Genomic DNA, 19842 nt, shown 5'->3' on the forward strand with positions numbered 1-19842 from the left:
TGGTGTGGTTTGATTTCGCACTAGAACACAATCAAAGAGTTTTACGTTTATGTTTTTTTTTCCTTTACCCCATATGCAATATGAGTGATTCTCGTCGAAAAGTGATCATCCTTTTGACATTGATATAAGAATGTGCCTTAACAACGGGCGTTATGCGCTTGAGCCAGCCGGTGTACTATTCGTGACCTTGGATAGTACATGCCACACAGTCATTTGAAGCGAGTCAACAGCCCGAATCGTGACACTTATCGACTGTAGCATTCGGTTATACATGCTAACACTAATGAAGACATCAACACTAGGCCCAAAGCACAAATTTGACGGACTTGGGCAAGCGATTTCCTCCTTGGTCTTGGGAAGTTCAACCAAGTGATGTGGACTAAGTTCATATTTTCTCTAGAAGCCAAAACAGGAGACCAATTACTTTTCGCACGTGGTGTGCTCAAAACGTTCACAATGTTTGGTGAGTGAAATAAAGGTAGATCCAACATTACCTCTCTCAAATTCATGTACAATCTGTCCTCCCTATAGAACTTTCAAAGTAAGATTTAGCAAACTTTTTCCTTCTCTCCTAATCTCAAACTTTGTGTCCCCCATTGCTTCGACATGTGATGTACGTGCAACTTTGTCCGAAGCTAGCATCAATAGCAAGTCACATGGCCAATTAATGCATCTAATCAAACCATTCAATGGTGTGTAGAAAACTTCCATGTCGACTTCAAAGATAAAGAGAAATGTTAGGAATATTGAGACTAACATGAGTTTACTTTAGGAAAGGATTAGGCAATTGGTTAGTGAAAATTCAAATGACCGGATCGTGTTTAAGTAATCTGAAAGTTTATCACGTTACAAGGGAAAAGTGTCACAAAAGTCCTAAACCTTTTGCATTAGTGCCAATTTAGTCCTAAACCTTTTTTTGATGCCAATTTAATCTTAAACCTTTTGCATTTGTGCCAATTTAGTCCTAAACCTTTTTTTGGTGCCAATTCAGTCCTAAACCTTTTGTTTTTGTGCCAATTTAGTCCTTCCGGCCAATTTTGACCGGAATTTACCGACGTGGATGCCTGCCGGCCGGCGGCCACTCACCGGTGCCGACGTGGACAGCTTTAATAATATTTTAATAGTTTTTTGAATTTTTCTTTTTTTTCACTTTTTTTTTTTTGGTCTCTCCCTCCTTCCTCTTGCCGGTCGCCGGTCCGGCGACCGGCCAGAGGCCAAAGGCCTGCGAGCTCGACCTCGCCGGCCACTGGTGAGGGCGAGCCTCGCCATGGTCGAGCGAGGCCCGACCTCGCCGGATCCTGGCGAGGTCGAGCCTCGCCCGGCGACCTCGCCGGATCCGGCGAGGTCGGGCCTCGCGGACCATGGCGAGGCTCGCCCTCGCCGCGGCCTCTCGGCGAGGGCTCGAGCCTCGCCTTGGCCGCCCGGCGAGGCCGACCTCGCCGGATCGCCGGGTGAGGTCGAGCCTCGCCCAGCGACCTCGCCAAATCCGGCGAGGTCGGGCCTCGCCCAACCATGGCGAGGCTCGCCCAAACCGCGGCCTCCGACGAGGGCTCGAGCCTCACCCGACCAAGGTGAGGCTTGCCCTCGCCAGTGGCCGGCGAGGTCGAGCTCGCCGGCCTCTGGCCGGTCGCCGGACCGGCGACTGGCCAGAGGAAAGAGGGAGAGACCAAAAAAAAAAAAGTGAAAAAAAAGAAAAAAATAAAAATTCAAAAAAATATTAAAATATTATTAAAGTTGTCCACGTCGGCGCCAGTGACAGGCCGTCGGCCGGCAGGCGTCCACGTAGGCAAATTCCGGTCTAAATTGGCACAAAAACAAAAGGTTTAGGACTGAATTGACACCAATTTAAAAGGTTTAGGACTGAATTGGCACCAATGCAAAAGGTTTAGGACTAAATTGGCACCAAAAAAAGGTTTAGGACTAAATTGGCACTAATGCAAAAGGTTTAAGACTTTTTTGGCACTTTTCCCCACGTTACAATATTCATATCCAGCATTATTCATAGATCAGATGCCTTGTAACACGGGATTTTCCTAAGTAAAATGCTGATCCATATTAGATGATGCGACGAACGAGTTTTCATGTATTGCAAGGTTTTCTCGTTACATATGTTGTGACGATTCACGAGATTGACACAATTGATTGGAGCGTCGGGGGATTTCTAACTCTAGATGTGGAGATCACTCTTTTGAATCCCACCAACTGCATCTAAATAGCTTTGGATTACGGTTATTTGTATAGGCACAAAATCTTTACTTTTTTTTCCTGATTCCGCCGGATCTCCACGCCCAAAAAAGGGACGGAAATGTTGCCTCGATCCATGGGACTCTCGGCCCCGTCTAGTGGACATCTAGGCCTTTGCTTCACCAAGGTTATGTCTTTCTTTTCTTTTTTCCTTCAAATTGATATTGTTTACATATATTACTCATTCTTCCTATATATAATAAATATTCCTGATTTGTTTATATTAAAATCATATTTTCAAATTTTTTGTAATAATTGGTTTATATAATCTTTTGTCTGGTTCTTTCTACTTAGGAGTTAAAATAAAATGGAGAAGGCTATTTGAAGGTGTTTTATTAGTAACATTTAAGGTCATAATGATGAAACAGTTTTGCGGGGTCAATCGTGTAAGGTGGGGATGGGGGCAAGATGTTTAGGGTGCAGGGCAAGGCTAAGGAAAAAGGGTGGGTCAGTTTCAAGATTTGTCGGCTTCCGGTCTAGAATCGGAAACCGAATCTGTGACCCTTAACTGGTCAATCGTGAAACTGTTCGTCCTTGAATCGACCGGTTTCAGTACAGTTCCCGATTCTATCTAGGAACCGGTTTTATGAATCGGTCAATTTAGGTCGGTTCAGCCCAATTCCCGAGTTGAAATTTTCTACATTCGGAAACTAAACCCTACCGAAGATAATATTAGGGGTGATCAATTCCCAATTCCACGTTCGGTCCGGTTCCGAGGTGGAACCGGGAACCAAACTAAGAGGATCAGTTCCCAATTTTGAGAATAGGAGACCGAACCGATTGGTCCTATGACAGGGAACCGGACTAGACCACGGTCCGATTTCGCTCCGGTCCAATGGAACCGGTTGTTTTTTTTTATTTTTTTCCCACCACAATGAGAGAGAGCGACGAATCTCAATGTATTGACAGAAGCGACAATGAGTAAAAAGTCATTGTAGTGCGACGATAAAGGAAAAGCATTGTACTTGAGTTTAGTTCACATTTTACTAATTTTTTTGAAGAAATAAAAAATAAAAAAAAAGTATATGTAGTCGGTCCGATCCGGTCTCCTTTCACCTTGAAACCGGGAACCGGACTGTCCGGACACCGGTTCCACTTTTAGGAACCAGAAGCCGGACTGACCCTCCTGGGAACCAGACCAAACTGGCGGTCCGGTTCGGTCCGGGCAGTCTGTTTTGCACACCCCTCGATAATATACCCCAAACAAAACAATCCTCTTCAAATGAATTTGATCTCACAACCAACACAATTCATCCTTTACATTATTATCCTTCCAACTCAAAATAGAGTTTCAAAAAAAAAAAAAACAAGAAGACAAAAAAAGAAGAAGAAATTATCAACTCCAGCTGTACTGTCCGAGGTTATGTTCACACATGTGGAAAAACATTGAAGTCGTCCTCCTCCCGCCCCCATAACCACTTTCTTCATGTATAAGCATCAATACGCGATGGCCCCAGCTTTGGAAAAAAACAGATAAATTAATCAATTAAAATAGATTAAATTGAAGGCGACGTGGGCCTTAAGAAGGCGGTGAACTGTCTCGATCGAATCTCAGCCGTACGTTCACGGGCCCCACCCTTCATCTCCAAGAGAAGCAAGAGATTGAAAGCTGGTAAGGCTTGCTTCTGGGAAATGAGCGGACGAATTCACACGTACAAAGCCGCGTACACCAATATATATAGATATAGATATATGTATATATAAGTGTATATACTATACATAGAGAGAGAGAGAGAGAGAGAGAGAGAGTGACGTAGAAGATTAATCTTGGTTTCTAGGGTTGTGTCCTTGTCATCTAAAGCGTTGAGTTGTATCATAGAAAATTTGGATTCCTCTTCTATATACATACATATCGTACATGTATGCGATTCCTTGTTCTGATGTATGTTGCGGTGGTGGTAATGAGCTTCATTCGCATGCGAGTTTGAATGGGTCAATGCGCCTCCAGGCCGGCTGCGTCCAGAGACAGCGGACGGTGGCGGCACGGCGGCTCCTCCTCGGGCGGTCCGGGAAGGTATGGGTGTTGGGCCATGGTGAGGGAACAGAGATGCAGGCTCTACATCGCTAGGAGATGCATCGTGATGCTGCTCTGTTGGCACAAATACGGCAAGTGTTGAAAACTCAACCTCAAATTCCATTTCGTTTTGTTTCATTTATTTTCCTTGGTTTCTTCTCATCCTGATCTCCCCCTGTTTCATTTATTCCTGTAATTTATGGCAATGTATCCGCCAGTACTGGTGGATCCCTGTTAGAGTTGTCTCCCAGAAATGTTCATCATATGGAATTCTCTCTCTCTCTCTCTCTCTCTCTCTCTCTCTCTCTCTCTCTCTCTCTCTCTCTCTCTCCAGGTTAAAGAAAAGTAGATTCCAGGTCGAATTAATTGTTACTGGGGTTTCAGAATTTGATTCCCAGGTGCTAAAACAATGTTATGTGTACAAATGGGAGGAACTGGTTGTGATTCTGCAGTCGAGATAGCTGATGGGTTATTGTTCCCCAGAAGTAGGGTTTACACCTGTCTTAAGAAATGATTCTAATGAAGAAATATTACGTATGCTAAATGACTTTGATCATATGAAAAGAGTTATTTGAATCGAGATAAAGGTGTGTAGTGATTTGAATTCTCACTTTTTGGTAGGTGTTGCATTGCCAAAACCTTGTCTTCCATGCAATTGAAGTGACCTAGAACATTAATGCAAGTAATTTGGTAACGTAATGCATTGTTATTCATTTGATTATAGCACAATTCTATTGCTAAGAATTCGCAAATACGAATCTCTTATTCTGTGCTGGGAATTTACTTGGTGTCGGTAAGTGTCAAAAAAAAAATCGATAAAGAAATGACTGGCAACTTTTTTCGGGTAACTTGTTGTTTACCGGCAATTTTATGATATTACCAACTCTGTTGTATAGTTTATGAATGACCAAAAGATGTAACTGACTCACCAAGTTTTTTTGTATAACCTGCTAGCAACTCAAATTTAATAACTTCTATATGAAATTCCAGTCTTAATCAACATGCGTACACAATTTTCTTTTATTAAGTTACAAACTAGGTTTTGGTTATTAACTCTCATTTGAGTTATTTACAAATGTCTAATTTTTTTCTTTGATTTACCAACTTTTACAATTGAGTTTCGACCTTTTATTTGCCTTGGATGATAACACCTTAATATTGTTTTTGTCATAGATAACACCTTAATATCACTATCCTTTTCTTATAGAGATTACCAACCTAAATTAGCACGAGTTGCCAACTTTTCTCTCATTAAATTACCATACTGTATAGATTTACTAACTCTAATTTTTTTTGGTCAGATACCAACTCTAATTTGAGTTACTTACAAACGTCTATTTGTTTTTTTTGTAATTTGCCAACTTTCCTTATCATTTGCAAACTTTTATTTGTCTTTCTTGACGACACCTTAATTTTAGCAACTCCTTTTTGAGATTATCAATTTTAATTAGAATGGCATATGATTATGCATCTTCCTCCTATTTCGCGAATGGTTTGTGTACAATTTCATATCCATATTGATGCAACAAAAATTACGTCTCACGAATATCTAAGAACTAGCACCGAAGAAGATCCATTAACGTTCTCAATTTGATTGGTCTACGAGCATCACTGATCGAATGGTGCATATGTATAAAGGCACAATCGAATTTCCTGAACGTGTCATCATTATTTTCGCATAATATTTCGACATCGACAAGACCCTAATAAAGATCTAGGAAAAAGGGTATGTATCATCCTCATCTACTAGCTCATAGGTCTTGTCAACTCGAATTAAATTCTGGTTCCCGATTAGGAGATAATCTAGTTTATTTTTAAGTACATAAATTCAGCATCAATGCCAAGAGGACAAACATAAACAAAAAATTGGGTCCGTTTGTATTCATCTTGTTTTCAATTGAAGCACCAATTATGCATATGTTTACCTCCTTTGGAGCACAGAAGCATCTTGGAAAGTAGTTCCAATACATCAAGCAATGGACTGTTGCCTGATCACAGAACATCCCATATGCCCCACTCAACTTCTCTTGGAATAGAATCACTTTTGGGTCATGATATATTTTATTACCGTTGTACATACTCGAATCATATTATAGGATTTAAAATCTATAGGATCACTAGTTTTAGGACACCAACTTTCATTTGAAATAATATATCAAGCCTTTTTTTCTTTTAATTACCAACTTTTATTTAATTTATCTTTCTTACTAACGATAACGAATGGGATAGCCGGACTTAATCAGAACCATAATCAACTACGAGAAACTATGAGGTAGATCATTCGCACGCGCCCTATAGCTAACCCGAGCCAGCAAATATAACGAAATAGACGGATGTCTATATAAGGCCGGTGTATCATTGCAGTGACATTAGGAGTTGGATAGATTTGGGCCTCCAAGAACAATGCGCACGAGCGAAACCTACGCATTATCGAACATGTTAGCTCTTGCCGAGCGTGTTGTGCTTAACCCATGGTTTAAATACATAATTAGAATATGTGCAAGACATTTAATATATTGTAGACATGTTCGATAATACTGGCAAAATCGACCTCCTTCTTCTTTCTTCTTTTGGCAGTTCAGCCAGTGTCATCCATACCTAGATTGGATCAAAATAATTAGCATGAAGTAGGGAAAGAATATTAGGGACAATCCAAAATGAAGTTGGCACTCATGTGTAACTAGGCCTACTTCAACTCTTCTATTCTCTAGTTTCCAAGCCAACTCTCTCACCTAGACATGGCCACGGGCCGGTTTTGGCCCAGAACCGGCCCGGTCAAACCCGGGCCCAGCCCGTTGACTGGGCCCGCGGTTCGGAACCGGAACCGGCCAGTGGCCTACGGGCCCGGTTCCGGTTCCAACAATTTTGGAACCGGGCCCGGGACCGCAGTTCCAAATTATTTTAAAATAATAATAATAATAATGAAATTAAAAAAAATTCATTATTAAATTTTTTTTTTTATAAAACAATTTGAACTCTAATTGCCATGCATTGTAAGTGCATTGATCTCTAATTACAATGCTTGGCTTGGGTGTATTGAACTTTAATTACAAGGCTTGGCTTGGGTTTTATACACAATAATTCTAATGCCTCTTCGTTCCCATTCGATGTGGGACTTCCGGCTTGCCTTGAACACCTTCAATGTGAGACTCTTGGCTTGTCTTCATGCAAATGCCAAGAGTCTCACATCGAATGGGAATGAAGAGACCATCAAAGGGGTTGTGTATAAAACCCAAGCCAAGCCATGAGCATGTAAAGTTATATGCCTTTTGTGGCTACGATCCTTTACTAATTAAGAGCAAAGGGTTCCATTGGACCGCCTAGAACCGGACCGGACCAATGGTCCGGTTCCCGGTTCTATGATTTGCCGGTCCGGTTCCTAATTCTAAAATTAAGGGACCGGTCTTATCAGTTCGATTCCTGGTTTCGAGTGGAACCGGACCGAACCGGGAATCAATCACCCCTACAATTTATATTGAATAATTCATTATTTCATAATTTTATAATTTATTTTTTTTTATTTCATAATTTATTTTTTTAATTTTTAAATTACGAACCGGAACCGCTAGTAGGGGTGTCATTGGGTCGGGTCGGGTCGGGTTTTCATGATACCCAACCCGACCCGAAATATACAGGGTCAAGCTTGACCCGACCCGACCCAAGACCCTGTTCAGCATATACTCCAAGAATAGGGTCGGGTCGGGTCGGTCCAGGTCGGGTTTAGGGTTTTTTTTTTTCTCTAGAACGAAGCCGATGGAGTCCGGGACGAATCGGGGGTCGACGAGGAGGCGGCTCGAGGGCCGGAATGCCGCGAAGCACTACGACTACAACGCGTCCTCGTCGTCGCACTCGCCCGACGACTCCTCGTCCTCTGCCTCGGCCTCGCTCCACACGCGGTCGCTGGACTTATTCGAGCAGACGAGCTTCCGGGTCGAGGGGGGCGAGGGCGAGATCGATCGGATATGCCGGAACCTGGGGCTGTCCAGGATTGACGACTTCGCTAGCCCGACAGCGGCGTGGGAGGCAAGGAAGATCAGGTCGTCCTCCAATCTCCTGCCGCGGTCGAGGCTGAACTAGAGGCGAAGAGAAGAAGGTTGCGGCGCCGGGGCCTCGACCTGGGCGGTCACGGCGAGCGCTGTGAGGGCGAGGATGAAGGCCACCACGGCCATGTTCGCAACCTTCACGGCCGCCATTGTAAGGGCGAGGAGGAACAGAGAGAGCGAAGGGGGGAGAGAGAGAAGAGATTCACGGCCGCCAGAGAGAGACGAGAGTAAGGGGGGAGGGGAGAAGGGTTATATTTGGTGCTAGGTCAAAAAACCCCCGACCCGGCCCGGCCCGATCCTAATAAATACCCACATCTAAAACCCATACTCAGAGAAAATAAGACCTGACCCTAAAATATCCTAAAATTTCGGGTCGGGTCGAGCCGGGCCGGGTCAGCTCGGGCTTTTTTGACACCCCTAACCGCTAGGGGCGGTTCCGGTTCTGGTTCACACATGGCCACGAACTGGAACGGCCGGTTTCGAACCATGGCCATGCCTACTCTCAACCGAGAAAGTATCTTTTGCATTCGTCAAACGTCATGTCAAACGAACCTAATAGCATCGAGTCAGTCATGATGGTCATGAATTTGTGAAATTCGAAAATCTTTGTGGTCGGCAAAATAGGGAGAAGCATAATTAACCCTATAATAAAATGTGGACAAGACAGATGGCACCGGCGATGCTTAAAATTTCTCGAGAAAATTAACAAAAAAAGCATTTTAAATCTATTATACTATTGTCAATTCAGTCATAAATTTATTGCACATGTGCTAATTCAATCCTAAACCTTTTGACGATTTGTTAATTGAGTCATTCTGACCAATTTTGGTTAGAAATCACTGATATTGCAGTCTAGTCAACGCCCACCTTTTTACATGGCACGATCGGCGTTGACATGAATTTTTTTGTAATTTTTTAAAAATTTTATTATTTTTTTCGATCAACCAAGTGAAGGTCACTGGCCCAAATCCAAGCAAGCACCACGACCCTCACCTGTTGGCCAACGACGATGTCAGGCCCTCAACTAGATCCAAGTGAGGGTGTCACGGCCCTTGTCGGCCAATAGGCAAGGGCTTGACTCTCTCACCCATGGCTGGGGAGGGTCGTTAGTCTAGGGTTAGAAAAAATAGAAAAATAATAAAAAATTTAAAAATTGTCTATGTAGTGCCAGCTATGCCACATAGGAAGGCCAACGCTGACTAGACCGTCATGTCAGCAATTTATTACCAATTTGAAGGATTAAATTGGCACCATTGAAATATTTAAGACTAAATTAGCAAATTGTAAAAATATTTATGACTAAATTTAGCCCATTTGAAAGGTTTGGGACTGATTGGCACAATTACAATAGGTGTATGACTTTTTTGGTATTTTTCCCAAGACAGAGGGCACGAGCGATACCTCTCTCCTTCTCTGTCTCTCTCTTGGATGAAAAGTCTGAGAATGAAACGAGCACACCATTGTCGTTTTACTTCCCCTTCTTTTTTCAAATTATTTCAATGCACACAATTTTCACCGGACATCAAGTGCAACTTTTCCAAAGCCTCTTGGGCAAATGCAAGTAAACGTTTGACAAATTTTTTGAAGAGCTTTAAGGAGATACAATAGTATTTCCAAAGGCCTTTCGCCTAAGGTAGGTTCAGAGTTGCTTTAAACTTCGAGCATTTCCAAAATGCAAATACATTTTTTTCTCCAACTTTGACCGTACTAAACTATAATAATTCCGGAAATGTTCTCACCTCATGCGACATTACCGGCGATGGTTTAGGCCGCCGGCGAGGCCAAATCTGGCTGTCGACAAGCCAATCTGGCGCTAGCCAGCCTCGCCTAAGGTTGTGAGAACACAGGAGGCGTCCCCTATTATCACAGAAACCCAACTGACGCCTGAGGTCGCCCGACCTCAAGCGATGCTAGCTGACGACTAGATCTAGTCACTAGTGGTTGGCCGACGGTCGATTTGGCTTGTCAGCAACTGAGTTACACCAGCAAAGTTTTGAGAATTTTTTTTTTTTTTTTAAACTAGCAAAAGTTCTTTACAAAGTGTCGTTTTTTTCAAACGGCATTTAAGTTAAAGTTGCTTCCCAATGTGTTTTTAAATTACATATTACCAAATACTATTTGCATTTTGGAAAAACCCTTTCACCTAAAACCTAGACATGGCCACGGGCCGGTTTTGGCCCGGAACCGGCCCGGTCAAACCCGGGCCCGGCCCGTTGACAGGGCCCGCGGTTCGGAACCGGAACCAGCCCGTGGCCTACGGGCCCGGTTCCGATTCCAAATTATTTTAAAAAAAATAATAATAATGAAATTTTAAAAAAAATTCATTATTTAATTTTTCTTATAAAACAATTTGAACTCTAATTGCCATGCATTATAAGTGCATTGATCTCTAATTACAATGCTTGGCTTGGTTGTATTGAACTCTAATTACAAGGCTTGGCTTGGGTTTTATACACAATGATTCTAATGCCTCTTCGTTCTCATTCGATGTGGGACTCTCGGCTTGCCTTGAACACCTTCGATGTGAGACTCTTGGCTTGTCTTCATGCAAATGCCAAAAGTCCCACATCGAATGGGAATGAAGAGACCATTAAAGGGGTTGTGTATAAAACCCAAGCCAAGCCATGAGCATGTGAAATTGTATGCCTTTTGTGGCTACGATCCTTTGCTAGTTAAAAGCAAAGGGTTACATTGGACGGCATAGAATCGGACCGGACCAATGGTCCAGTTCCCGGTTCTATGATTTACCGGTCCGGTTCCTAGTTCTAAAATTAAGGGACCGGTTTTACCGGTTCTGTTCCCGGTTCCAAGCGGAACCGGACGGAACCGGGAACCAATCACCCCTACAATTTACATTTTGATTACAATTTATATTGAATAATTCATTATATCATAATTTTATAATTCATTATTTTTTTATTTCATAATTTATTTTTTAAAATTTTAAATTACGAACCGGAACCGCGGTTCACACATGGCCACGAATCGGAACCGGCCGGTTCCGAACCATGGCCATGCCTACTAAAACCCTTTGCATTTTCTAAAAGGCTTTTCTCAAAAGTATTCCCAAACGCACCAACATACTTCTCTCATTTCTCCGTTCCAATTTCCCTTTTTTGAACAAAAAATATAAAAAAGAACATGTGCACAAATATGACTTGTAAGGGTACGACGAAGCGAATGCTTGGCTTGAGACATCTCTACCAACGTACAAATACAAGAAAGAATCTTTCATCTAATAACAATGCTATAATAGGAAAATTAGCCAAAAAGTTTTTAACCTATTGTACGACGAACAGTTCGGTCAGAACCTTTCAATTGTGCCAATTTAGTTATTAACTTTTTAAAGATTTGCCAATTTTGTCATAGACTTTTCAATTGTGCCAATTTAGTCCTAAACCTTTTAACGACTTGCCAATTAAGTCCTTCGGACCAATTTTAGCCAGAAATCACTGAAATAATGGCAGTGCTGGCCATCCCACGTGGCACGGCGTAGGACGGCCGGCACTGACATGGACAATTTTGTAATTTTTTTTTAAAAAGAATTAAGAATTATTCTTCTTCTTTTCTTTTTTTTTTTCAATTTTTTTCTTTTTTTCCCTCTCCACCGGTCGTCGTTGAGCCTTGTTGGATCTGGCGAGGATCGCTTGTGCCTAGGCTGGTGATGGCGAGGGTGAGGGAGGGCAACCCTCGCCAGACGAGGGCATTGAGGCCCTGGCCGGCGAAGGGAAAAGGGGAAAAAAGAAAAAAAAAACGAAAAAATGAAAAGATTCAAAAAATTTCAAAAAAATTGCAAAAATTGTCCATATCAACAATTTTCGACCAAAATTAACTGAAATGGTTAAATTGGCAAATCATGAAAAAGTTAGAACTAAACTGGCATAATTGAAAGGTTTAGGACTAAATTGGCCGCCTAAGGACTAAATTTTCCCATATTATATCCATAGCCGGCTAAGGACATCATGGGAATCAAGAAAAAATAGTACATTAGAATGTACACCTGTGGCTCATCTTTCCTTTCGATTCCAATAGCAACATACTTTCGCGAGCCGGTTTCTTACTTTTTTTCCTTTTCTCGTCATGCAACGCAACGTGTATGCCTATTTGCTATATATATATATATATATATATAAAGTATTTGCGGACTAAGGGTACGCATGGCAACGATTCTATGCCCGGGAACTGATTTTGCTCAGAAATGATTCTTTTTTATTCCATGCCGGGGAACAATTTCTAAGCATTTTGAATGCGTTTGGTAACTGCCCAAAATTTCTATTCTTAGAATAGAAAAAGAACATAAATGCGTTTGGTAACTACATTAAATTTCTTTTTATTAATAATATTTTGTATTTTTTAATATTTCTTTCTCTTTTTTTTTTTCCATTTTTTCTTCTTTTTTTTCTTTCTTTCCCTTCCCTTCCTTGGCCATGGCCGGTCGCCGGCGTCAGCGACCGACCACAGGCCAGGGCCAGCGAGGGCGTCGCGGCCCTCGCCGCCAGCCTCGCCATGGCTGGGCGAGGCCTCGCCGTTGCGGCCGCGAGCCACCCTCGCTGACCCTGGCCTGTGGCCAGCAGCCGAGGGCAGGCTAGAAAGAAGAAGAATAACAAACCGAAGAAGAAAACTAAGAAGAATCGGAAATGGAAAAATTGTTCACAGAATCAAGAAGTTACTTTTTATTTCTTTTTGATTTTGTTCCAAAACTGATTCTGGAAATAATTTTTTGCAAATTTGTGCCCGGGCACAAAAAATTTAACAAACGAATTTCTGTTTCCAAACTGATTTTGGAAACAAAAGAACATAAATTTTCACTATTTGGCAACTTGCCAAACAAGCCCTAAGACAGCTTGGCTGTCCCAAGAACCTAGACAATTTGCACACAATCCATGCGGATTAGCAAATGAATCTAAACGGCTTGATGGCGTGCATTCACTCCAACCTATTGATTTTGGCAATGGCAAGAATCGCCCTATTTAAAGAAGAAAAGAGCAATGTAGAGATTAGTCTGTCTAATATGCTTTGACTCCATTGTAAGTGTAAAGTCTAGCCTCCAGCAAGTGGAAGGATGAGAGAGCTTCCTTGGGGACCCTGGATATGTTTTTCTCTGGCCCTATTCTTATTCGTGTTAATTAGGTAACTATTATTATTTTACTACCTAAATATTCATCATTTTCAGGTCACATTTCATGTGATATTTTATCTTGGAGTAAATTTTTGCCTCACAGCATGTGCAATTCCAAACTTGGCCATCGATTACTTTTTCTTCAATCAAAATCGTCTAATTTGTTACAATACAGAACTTTGTTACATTTAGAGGATTCTCGTGGCTAAAAGCAGAATTCTTATGATCCCGAAAGTCCTCCTCTTGTCTTTGGCCTTAGGGTCGGACCAAGGACCCTAGTGCCCATAAACTAGGACTTTGAGATCGGACTTGAGAGCCAAGGACTGTATAGTAGTCCATGTGCAAGCGCAAGCGAGTCTTTATAGGGTAATTGTCGCTGCATATAGACACGAATTCGGATGATGAAAGTTGGACTAGTAAACGAGAAAGGACTACGGTCTCGTCTGGTTAACGGGAATGAAGCAATAAGAATGTAATCCACTTATGTCTAGAGATTGTGGTTGTAAATCTTCCATGAAAATAAGCAACAATAGAGTCAAAACAAGTTCCAACCATAACAAGTTTTCTTTCTATATAAGTTGGCAGAGTCCAAAACTTAATTAGGATGGAATTTAAAGTCAATCATTCAAATTCATTCGTCCCCATTCACTTCTATTCATCCCCCACACAACCAAGTAAAAAAGCACTATTCATTGAACATTTTCATGTAAAAATATCCACTAGCTTTGAACTAATGAAAGGTCATTATTAAACATTTTTGTATAATTTAAGGACTAAATTGATCATATACCAAAAATTTAGGGACCTCATTACGTATTGGGCTAAAGTTTATAAACAACATTGTACATTGGAATAAAGTTCATGGATCATTTCTGTCGTTTCCTCCGCGTTTTCTTGTTAGGTTGCTTTTGAGTGTCGAATAGGGAAAGATTGCCATATAAGTTAAACTTTAATATTGCTTCCTAGTTCCCACGTACACCATCATCCTTTTAGTTTCTATCAGCCGTACCAACAAGAAGTGTACACAGTTAACTCGAGACAACTGTGGGCGAAAAAAAATGTTATACATTAGTGGCCGAAAAGAGAATTTGCTGAAGTTGATGTTGATGATTGTTAAGAACTATCGAAGTTGAATCTTGGAGCTATAGACAGCAAAGAATGTTAGAGGATCCTGATACCAGCCAAAACCTCCCCGTAGATTATAACAATGCGAACCCCCCATGCATACCTCCAAAACTCAAACTCTTCTTTATCACTCTTATTCTTACTCCAATCCCAAAATTTCAATTCCATCTCCATTACACTCTCTCTCGCCCACATATCCATTAGGACCGATGAGCTATGCCAACGGCAGCCCGGTATATTTGCCGGAGAACCTCGTGCCAGACCAAGCGTCCCCGGGGTGGAACAACAAGGGTGATAACGCATGGCAGCTGACGGCGGCGACGCTAGTGGGCATGCAGAGCGTCCCGGGCCTCGTGATCCTGTACGGGAGCATGGTCAAGAAGAAGTGGGCCGTGAACTCGGCCTTCATGGCCCTCTACGCCTTCGCCGCCGTCCTCGTCCGCTGGGTCCTCTGGGCCCACTCGATGGCGCTCGGGGACCGCCTCTGCCCGCTAGTGGGGACGCCCCAACCGGTGCTATCCCAGCGCTCCCTCCTGAGGAAATATAAAGACGTGTGGATGCCAAAGGCGGATTACGTCTACTTCCAGTTCGCGTTCGCGGCGATCACGGTGATCTTGCTGGCCGGGTCGTTGCTCGGGAGGATGAACTTCTACGCCTGGATGATGTTCGTGCCGCTGTGGCTGACGTTCAGCTACACGATTGGCGCCTTTAGCATATGGGGAGACGGTTTTTTGAATCAAAAGGAAGGGATTAGCACCATTGATTATGCGGGTGGTTTCGTGATCCATCTCTCTTCTGGTGTGGCCGGCTTCACTGCTGCTTACTGGGTAATAAACACAAAATTAGTGACCAACAATAATCACAACTATGACTAAAAAGTCCATCGCACACGCTTTTTCCTAAGTAAGTTCGACCTAGCAAAGTTTAGGGAAAGAAATGCCATCGTGAGAATTAACCCTCAAGATCAAACCTTAAGATAGTTAAATCATCATTAGTGATTCTTAGATAGACTTTATTTATGTAGAATCTGTTGTATAATCATGTATGTGCAAACTGTTAGATCATGCACAATAAGCTCCAAGTGATCACAGAGAGCTAAGTTGATTACTCAGAAACCGAGTTTTATCGGCCCTCGTATGCCGGATGCATAAACGAGCAATGCCGTGATCAAGATATCATGGAATTACAGATGGTAACATTCTCTAGCAAAATACTGATACGAATTGCATCATCACCAAGTAACTACGACATATCTCCTTTAGTTCTGTATTATTTTGTTATTTAAGACAGTTCTAGAGATACAAAGATTGATTTATCAAATTAGCGTTCGAAGTTGATATAAATATGCTTTTCCTTTGTGGCTTTCTTAGAGATACAAAGGAGGGTATATCTTTCTCTATTAGAGACATCAAGGAGAATGATGGGTTCATGAGAATCCAATCAAACATCCTCCTACTTTGGACAGCAACCCCATTTGCATAGCACTCCTAAACCAATTATATACATGGACCACCAACAAATCTGGGGAATTACCTTTGATTACTGCTGCGATTTTCCTAGAAATCTCGCTCATTCTTGTTCTTGGTTCAATATTCCGATGAATGTAGCACAGTTGTCTGTATACGCATCGGGCATTCCGTTCCATTACTTCTTATGTCTATAATGCAAGTGTTCTTTTCATTTTGGTGGGCGAATTTCGTATGTACAGGTTGGACCGAGGATTTCACACGACAGGCAAAACTTCCCACCGAACAATATAATACACATGTTGGGAGGTGCGGGGTTCTTGTGGCTGGGTTGGACTGGGTTCAATGGCGGTTCGCCGTTTGCTGTTAGTAGGATCGCATCTCTGGCCATCCTCAACACCCATCTCTGCACCTCCACAAGCCTCATCGTCTGGGTTTCGCTCGACATGATCTTCTACAGGAAAAGCTCTGTCATTGGTGCTGTGCAGGGAATGATCACTGGCCTTGTTTGCATCACGCCCGGGGCAGGTTTGACCCTCTTCCGAGTCCGGAACCGCACCGTTTCGCATCGGAAAACGTTTTCAGTATATGAATCTCCTCATTTGCATTTTGAAAACGTGAAAAAGCACTCTATTTTCGTTTCACAAACTGTCACGAACTTTTATATTGTTTGGACTGTATTAAGTGAACATGAAACCGAAAAATTGGAAAACTTTTAGATATCAAATACGGCTAGTAGTTTCCGTTTACTAAACTCAACCGGTCACTCACTTAAAGCACGCGAGTTGCAAGGTACGATTTCTGGTGATTAAACCGGCTGCATCACTGCATAATTTAAACCGATCGCAACTGCAGGAGTCGTGGACCCGTGGGCAGCAGCTTTGATGGGAGCAGTGTCCGGTTCAGTACCATGGTACACCATGATGGTACTCCACAGAAGATCGGCTTTCTTCCAGAAGGTGGACGACACGTTGGCCGTCTTCCACACGCACGCAGTGGCCGGAGTTCTTGGGGGCATCCTCTCGGGGCTGTTTGCGAAACCCTATCTCCTAAGGTTGTTTTATGGCTCAGATACTAATTACACAGGCTTGTTGTATAGCATTATCCAGGGGAAGGCCAGCCAAGGACTCCGGCAGATGTCGTACCAACTCATCGGAGCAGCTTTCATCACGGTATGGAACGTGGTCGCCACGAGTTTCATTTGCCTTCTCATAACCAGGATTGTCAACCTGAGAATGGGAGAGGACGAACTGGAAGTAGGCGATGGCGCCGCGCATGGGGAGGAGGCATATGCGCTCTGGGGAGACGGGGAGAAGATGCCGAATCCCCTGCGTCTTCGGATACCTCCGAGACTCCCCTCCATCTGTCAGCGCCTGCCCTGATCTTTTCCTTCCCCCGTCCAAGGTCGATGATTATCACTGCTCGGTGATGCTCGAGTTGAAATTTCTCTGAGATATCAGCTTGTATTAAGGCAGTAATGCTCGTTACAGCACCTTCTCCGGTTTGGATGTTTTCTTTTGCGAATTCTGGTTCCATGAAATATGTAGTCAACGATTGTACAGACAGTCCTGATGAGTCTGTACAAATTGTTGCATAACAAGGAAAGTAGTATTCACAAGTGCAGAAAGTGTTATTCACAAGTGCAGAAATTTACATGATCTATGCCAAAAGAAAATGAATTAGCTAGGAGGTCCGCATCAACTAATTTATGTGGGAATATGAGTGCATCCCCCACCATTGCATTCAATATAGTAGCTTTGAGCAAATAAAGGGATACTAGGCTCCATTTGTTTCGCGAAAAATGATTGATTCATGAGATATTTTCCTAAAACGGTCGCTTGATTATTGGCAACAATTTATGTCTAAATATTTTCGTGAATGGTAAAAATATTTTCGCTTATTCATTTTATAAATGATACAAGCGATCGGTTTAAGGATTATGTTTTCCGAATCATTCATTTTTCACCAAATATATGGAGCCTAAAAGTAATTTATTAAGTAATGTGACACTTTCTAAGTGATTATTTCTGTCAGTGAGTCCATTAAAGCGCCGATAGTTTTCTGCCACATAAATTTGAATCATAGTATATTTAGTATTACTAAAAGGTTCTAATATAAAAAAAACAAAAGGTAGCTAGAATTCTTTCTACACATCTTGCCAAACGTGGGGGTTTCTAGTTAGAACTGACAGTGATCGTCGATGGTTAGCCGGTAAAGGTGGCGGAGCAACCATTGCCGGAGGCGGGACCCTAGTAGCAGTTACCAAGTCTAACAGGATTGAGCATGATCGAACCACGCCATGGTTCAGTCAGTGAGCCTCGACATTTCAGTTTCGGGGATGCATATTTAGACTTGTCGGGAGATGGCGACAGATAATAACTTATGGAATACGTACTCTGCAAGTCCTAAAATTTGTTGCGAAAATACAATTGAGTCCTATAACTTTTAAAAAGTGCAATTAAATCATACATCTTATTAAATTGGTGCAATCAAGTCCTTCTGTCAATTCCGTCCAATTTGGTATAACAAAAAATGCTAACGACGACTTATTATTATTATTTTCTCTCTCCTACGTGGCAAAGACATGGTTGAAACATGAAATATAAAACTAAAATGATGTGGTTTTGGTCCAAATCTGATTTTTTAATACAAATTTTATTTAAATTATATGAAAAATAAGCAAACTTTAAAGATACAGAAAAGAGAAAAAAAAAACTCAAGCGAGGGCAATCCTCTTGTTAACCCAATTGAACGGAATTAATAAAAAAACTTAATTGCACCGATTTAACAAGTTTTAAAATTTAATTATACTTTTTGAAAATTTTAAAACTTAATTATATTTATGGATAAATTTTAGGGTTAATACCACGAAAAATCCTAAACTGGTACACTTGTGATACATTTACCCCAAACTATTTTTTTGACCATAAAAACCTCAAACTGGTACACCTGACAATTTTACTTGAACTATTTTTTTGACCAACCAAAACCCCAACCATTTGTGACAATTTTACCACGAACTTACTACAAAAAACCCCAAATGGTACATATGTGACAATTTTACCCGAATTAAAATTTTAATATTATTTTTATTTTTTCGAATTTTTATTTATTTTTTATTCTTTTCTTTTCTTTTTTTTTCATCTTCGGACCACTGCCGGTCAGCCGTCCCGGCCGCAGAGCGGAAGCCGAGGCCGCCTCGCGGCGTCGGCGAGGGCCGCCTCGCCGCGCGGGCCGCCCGCCCGCCAAGCAGGCAAGGGCAACCTCGCCGCGTCGTGCGAGGCCGCCCACTGAGTCGGCGAGGATCGCCCTTGCCCTAGGGGAGAGGACGCCTCGCTCGCCGCGAGGTCGCTCCGGCGATCCGCGCGGCGAGGCCGCCCGACGGGCGAGGGGGCCCCACCGATCTGGGCGAGGTCGCCTCGCCGACGGCAGGTCGCTCGCCGATGGAGGGTCGCCCTCGCCCGATACCGACGAGGGCGGCCCTAGCCCGACGCCGGCGAGGGCGGCCTGCGCGGCCCTCGGTCGCCGAATCGGCGACCGGCCAAAGGTTGAAGGTGAAGGAAAAAAAAAATTCAAAAAAATAATATTTAAAATTAGTTCGGGGTAAAATTGTCACACGTATACCGGTTTAAGGTTTTGTGGTATGTTTGCGTAAAATTGTCACGATGTGTACCAGTTAGGGTTTTATGGTCAAAAAAATAATTTAGGGTAAATGTGTCACAAATGTACCAGTTTATAATTTTTCGTGGTATTAACCCTAAATTTTAAGACTTTTAATGCACTTATTTTAAAGCTCATGGAAGGCTGACCTGTTAAGACTTGTCCTCGAGA

At 42.4% G+C, this 19842-nt stretch overlaps 1 protein-coding gene across 1 annotated transcript; it reads left to right on the forward strand.

The window, feature by feature from the left end:
• Positions 1-14499: 14499 nt before the first annotated feature.
• On the forward strand, positions 14500-17393 carry LOC115685933 (ammonium transporter 2 member 3-like). The gene is made up of 3 exons (XM_030611093.2): positions 14500-15372; positions 16254-16539; positions 16867-17393. The coding sequence occupies exons 1-3, from the start codon at positions 14641-14643 to the stop codon at positions 17391-17393; spliced, it is 1545 nt and encodes a 514-aa protein (XP_030466953.2). The 5' UTR covers positions 14500-14640.
• The last annotated feature ends 2449 nt before the right edge of the window (positions 17394-19842 follow it).

Source organism: Syzygium oleosum, unplaced genomic scaffold, assembly GCF_021117445.2.
Source record: "Syzygium oleosum isolate NSW1041296 unplaced genomic scaffold, Sole_v2.1 Sole_v2.08, whole genome shotgun sequence".
Classification (NCBI taxonomy): domain Eukaryota; kingdom Viridiplantae; phylum Streptophyta; class Magnoliopsida; order Myrtales; family Myrtaceae; genus Syzygium; species Syzygium oleosum.

What these genes read in the sequence shown, in the direction of transcription:
- LOC115685933 (XM_030611093.2), top strand. Translation starts at nt 14,641, where the DNA reads ATGCATACCTCCAAAACTCAAACTCTTCTTTATCACTCTTATTCTTAC. An exon ending in GCTTCACTGCTGCTTACTGG is followed by an intron (nt 15,373 to 16,253) that starts GTAATAAACACA and finishes TCGTATGTACAG; the next exon opens with GTTGGACCGAGGATTTCACA. An exon ending in TTGCATCACGCCCGGGGCAG is followed by an intron (nt 16,540 to 16,866) that starts GTTTGACCCTCT and finishes TCGCAACTGCAG; the next exon opens with GAGTCGTGGACCCGTGGGCA.